This window comes from Sinocyclocheilus rhinocerous, unplaced genomic scaffold (genome assembly GCF_001515625.1).
Source record: "Sinocyclocheilus rhinocerous isolate Xijiao unplaced genomic scaffold, SAMN03320098_v1.1 scaffold2570, whole genome shotgun sequence".
Classification (NCBI taxonomy): domain Eukaryota; kingdom Metazoa; phylum Chordata; class Actinopteri; order Cypriniformes; family Cyprinidae; genus Sinocyclocheilus; species Sinocyclocheilus rhinocerous.
The window spans coordinates 132,957-137,558 of NW_015629500.1; the positions used below are offsets into that span (position 1 = coordinate 132,957).

The 4,602-nt window shown below is 38.5% G+C and overlaps 1 protein-coding gene across 1 annotated transcript in view; it reads right to left on the reverse strand.

The window, feature by feature from the left end:
• LOC107738932 (serine/threonine-protein kinase mTOR-like) overlaps window positions 1–4,602 on the reverse strand; it is a 164,073-nt gene that overhangs the window by 102,368 nt on the left and 57,103 nt on the right. Inside the window, exons 25-27 of the mRNA XM_016550858.1 lie at window positions 2,732–2,878; window positions 1,638–1,780; window positions 684–846 (exon numbers count right to left, since the gene is read on the reverse strand). Coding sequence (XP_016406344.1) covers window positions 684–846; window positions 1,638–1,780; window positions 2,732–2,878 — 453 coding nt within the window. The remainder of the gene's footprint in view (window positions 1–683; window positions 847–1,637; window positions 1,781–2,731; window positions 2,879–4,602) is intronic.

The following is a 4,602-nucleotide window of genomic DNA, read 5'->3' on the forward strand; positions in this document are numbered from 1 at the left end:
GTTCTGGAACAGTGTTGTAAATACAACTTAACCACTGATTTCTAGTCGTGTCCTCTTTTGGAAGGCCAAACAAAGTAGTTTCGCTTTCACAACGAAACACACAGCATCACATACGGCGGGCTAGAGTGAGGAACGGCGCGGCTGGAGGATTCGACGAAGGAGCGGCCTGCGGGCTTGCGGCAACCACATGTGACAACCCCATGAATGTTGAATGATGAATGTTTGCTGACGGCAAATGAGAAAGTATTATAATGTTTGCCTTTCTATTACTAATAATATAAAAGCAATCGTTATAATACTTTTTGTGCACATTTTAATTCCTTTGTTTAAAGTTCTATCGGATTATTAGACAGACTTCTATCCGTATTAGACAGAGCTGTTAACGACGACGACGGCGAACAAGAGGGAGAATGTGAGCACTGTGTGCTGCTCAGGTGCTGCCGTTCTCAGTGCCGTCAAAATAAAAGTCCCGCCTCGAAAGCATCGTCCAAAAAGAAAATCTTATCGGCCGATGCCGATATTTGAAAAATGCCAAATATCGGCCGACCACTAGATAGGATACAGCCATAAAACCAGTGAAAATTCAATACTTTCCTCTCCTGATTTGATTTGAACAAACTTGAAGTTATGACCTGATTATAGACCTGACATTATGTCAAATGTCTATAGACTTCATTACTGACCTTATCACTGTGCTCCATGAATTCTGCAAGATTAAGCAGTGTCTGTGTGACCTCAGCGATATCCTGAGAAGTCAGAGCAAGCTCAATACTGCGTATCAGTTCATCCTGCTGATCTTCACTGAGCTCTGACCAGCATGATAAGAATGCAGCATTAAAAAGATCCCTACAGAGAAGAGAGAACATACACACAGGCTTCAATCATTTTGCATGGTTATGTCTGTTAATTTTCTTTTTCTGTTTAATTTTCTTTTCTTTTGTTGTTTGACTAATATTAAGGACACAGGTAGTAGCAGGTATATAGGATGTTGTCACTTTAAGATCTAATGCATGGATCCAATACAATGATACACATTTGATATTCTCCCAACTGTTGTCAACTGACTGCGTTTACGTGAACACTTGCCAAAACGGACAAATTAACATTTTCGTTTTGTTTTTATTTGTTAAAAGGTTTTTGTCATAGTTTTTGCCATTCAAAACAGTTTTTTTGTTGTTGTTGATGTTGTTCCTGTCTGTGAAAAATGTCTCTGATGAAAACTATGACGAAAATTATTTGTCAACGAAATTAACACTGGTCCAAGTTCTTGGCCAATGCAGGCTTCAATGTAAAACAGACTTTAATCAGACATCAAATCCTCTTACAAGGTTTTTGCTAGTTATATTAAAATTATTTCTTTTCTAATATTTTTTGGGCTTTCTGACTTTTTAAATTTTTGTGTTTCTTAATGTTAATTCAAAGTTTATGAAATTTGGTTTAAACTTGGAGATGGTTAGCCTGGTTCATGTCTTTGAATTTTTTATTGGAAAAATTCTTTGGAGAAATTTACTGGGAACATACTCTCAGAATTAAGGGTACTGAAAATGTGGGCAATCACTGACACATCTCTATTAAACTGATGGGTTTCTGAAATGACACTTCAACAGAGAAACAGAGGCAGAGGAGGTAAAGTTTACCTAGCGAGTGGTATATACGTCTGCGCCAGAGACCAGCAGGAGCGCAGGGCAGGTGAAGATGATTCTTTTAGCAAGACCACACTAAGACGTCTTAACCACTCCAGCCAGTCATCTTTGGAGACCTTCCTGGCTGCACCCCATGCCTGCAATCAGCAGAAACAGGACTAGTAAACAGACAAAAAGAGGCATGTGAGATCGGTTTAAGTAAGCTCGCCGTCTACTACACAAAGAGCTGTCATAACTGATTTCAATAATAGATGTTAGTATGCTAAGCTAATGGCATATATATATATATATATATATATATATATATAAACTAAAATTAACATTAAGACACCTTTGTGTGTTTTATTTCAAAAAGGAAGACAAAAGCCATAACACTCAAGGCCGTCGAGTCCACTCGTGAATGAATGTTCAATATTTGGGGAACAGATAATTGAATGATGAAGGCAATGTTGGAGAAAAGAGTGGAAAGACCTCTCAGGCAACACCTGTGAATCATTAATGACATCTTCACAAATCACAGAGAACAGACAACCCCTTCAGCAGTGTGCCCACAGGACACGTGAATATAATCTCTGTCTGAACAGGATGATCTAGTGTGGTGGTGAAGACAGATGCAGCTATGGCTCAAATCAAACAAAACAGAAAAACAGGAGATCAAGGAATATTCTGGGAGTTATTCTGGAAGTTTCTCATTTTTTCGAACTTAGGAACAATTCGAAACTCTTTTTATAAACAGTGAGATTTTATTTAAACATTTCAAGATGTGATAAATGAGCTCATTCGACCATTACACCACACACAACACCATTTTTTTATTTTTAAAAAAGAAGAAAAAATATATATATATTGTGGATGGAGATATCATAAACTAGGTGTTATATACTGATTTGCAAACGTGGAGCTGAAGCTGATTTTTTTTTGGGATCGGGATGTCTAATATTAATAGAAAGATCGGTCTGCTTCAATATCTACATACTTGTGTGGGCATTCCTTTAATACTAAACTATTATTGGCACATGCAAATGTTAACCACAAACCCTCCAACATGTGAGTGTGAAGTTATGAAGGATACACGTCATTCTACAAACCTTCTGAAGAGCAGTTGTGCTGACGTGCAGTTTCTTCATAGGTCCCGATTCGACCGGGCCACTAGCCAGAGTGTCACTTTGATTACCACGTAATTGTCTATGCTGAAATATCAGAGGGTCCTCTTCCTCTTCTGCCAAAGTATAGCCCTAAAAAAGAGACACACAGGTTAACAAAGACAACACACACACACACACACACACACACACACTCTCTCTCTCTCTCTCTCTCACACACACACACACACACACTTCATCAATTCTTGTTCTCAGCTTGAAAAAACATGCAGGCACTTGAAAAAGGGCTCCAAAATATGCCAATACTTTCCACAGATAGGAGACATAAATAAGTCAAAGTTTGTTTTTTTTTTTAACAAAAAGTCTTTTGTATGCACAGTGTAGACCACTGGAAAAAAGAGTTGCAAGTAGGCTGACTGCAAATTTAGCCTGAATTAAGTAGTTTTTTGCATCTCCTTTGGGACCAAATGTTAGTTTGTTGATAAACATGCTTACAATAAATTAAAGAAAAAAAATTTGTTTGGTAATTTTTTAAAATAATTTTAATGACAGGTTGTTAAAGAGGTCATATGATGCGTTTGCACATTTTCCTTTTACTTTAGTGTGTTTTGTAGCTGTTTGTGCATGTATAAGATCTGCAAAGTTACAAAGCTCATTCCTTTTGTCTCCCACAAAAGGAATTTTTCTATCTAAAAGAGAAGGCTGATCCAGACCGGCCGAAAACGCCTCGATTGAATTCTCCCTCACATATCTACGTTACTATGTGGAAATATTTGCATAATACCACCCAAATGGATACGCAAAGCAAGAAGGCGTGGCTTCAGGTATCACAGTATTGTTGTTGCCGCCATGCCGTGGAGACGTTTTGTGTTTCTACGCAGAAGCAAAAGCACTTTTTTTGGCCTTCCAAAAGTGGACGCAATTAGGAGTCAGCAGTTTCCTGAACCTGGGAGAGCACAAGGCCGGCTGTGCAGAAAGGCTGTTTCTAAAAAATGGAGCAATTGCAACTTTGTTCGGACAATCTGGCGCTTCTGAATCAGAACGCATAAGTATGTTTTATAATTTGCTATTGACTGTTCAAATGCATAGTTCGGTGAAGTGTAGAATAATGCATATTGTTTGTCGTTCTTACTATCACAAGTGCAGACAGAGATGGATTTATGTTTACAAACGTCGTATCCTCTGTTCTCTGAATATAACTGGCGGCACAAAGACGATTCATTACGTGTTCTGCTTCACACAGGACGCTCAAGTAGAGCCCGTTGTGATATAGTAAAACTGACGACATTATTAACTGTTCTTATAATTGCTTCAGAAGCTAAAGCTCACGATTATGGTAAGGGGCGTTACATTTCCGACACACGCTTAAGATGTTCGGCCAATCACATTGCACTGGGTCAGATGGCCAATCAAGAGCACACTGCGCTTTTCGAAGGAGGGGCTTTGTAGAAATCGATGCATTTTAGAAACATTGTGCATAGAGGATCTGCAATAATGAACAGTACGTGAAAAATTATGCACTTTTTGAACATTAAAGCATGCTAACATATTCTATTACACCCAATACACAAAATAATGAGCTTTGAAAATAGCATCATATGACCCCTTTAAAGGGGTAGTTGATTGCGATTTCACTTTTTTAACGTTAGGTAGTGTGTAATGTTGCTGTTTGAGCATAAACAATATCTGCAAAGTTACGAAGCTGAAAGTTCAATGCAAACGGAGATATCGTCTTTTAAAATTCTGGCAGTTTAATGCCTACAGAAACGGCTCGTAAGGACTACAACAAGTTACTTCCCGGGTTCGTGACATCACAAACCCAGATAAACCCCGCCCTCGGGAAAAGGCAGCAAAGG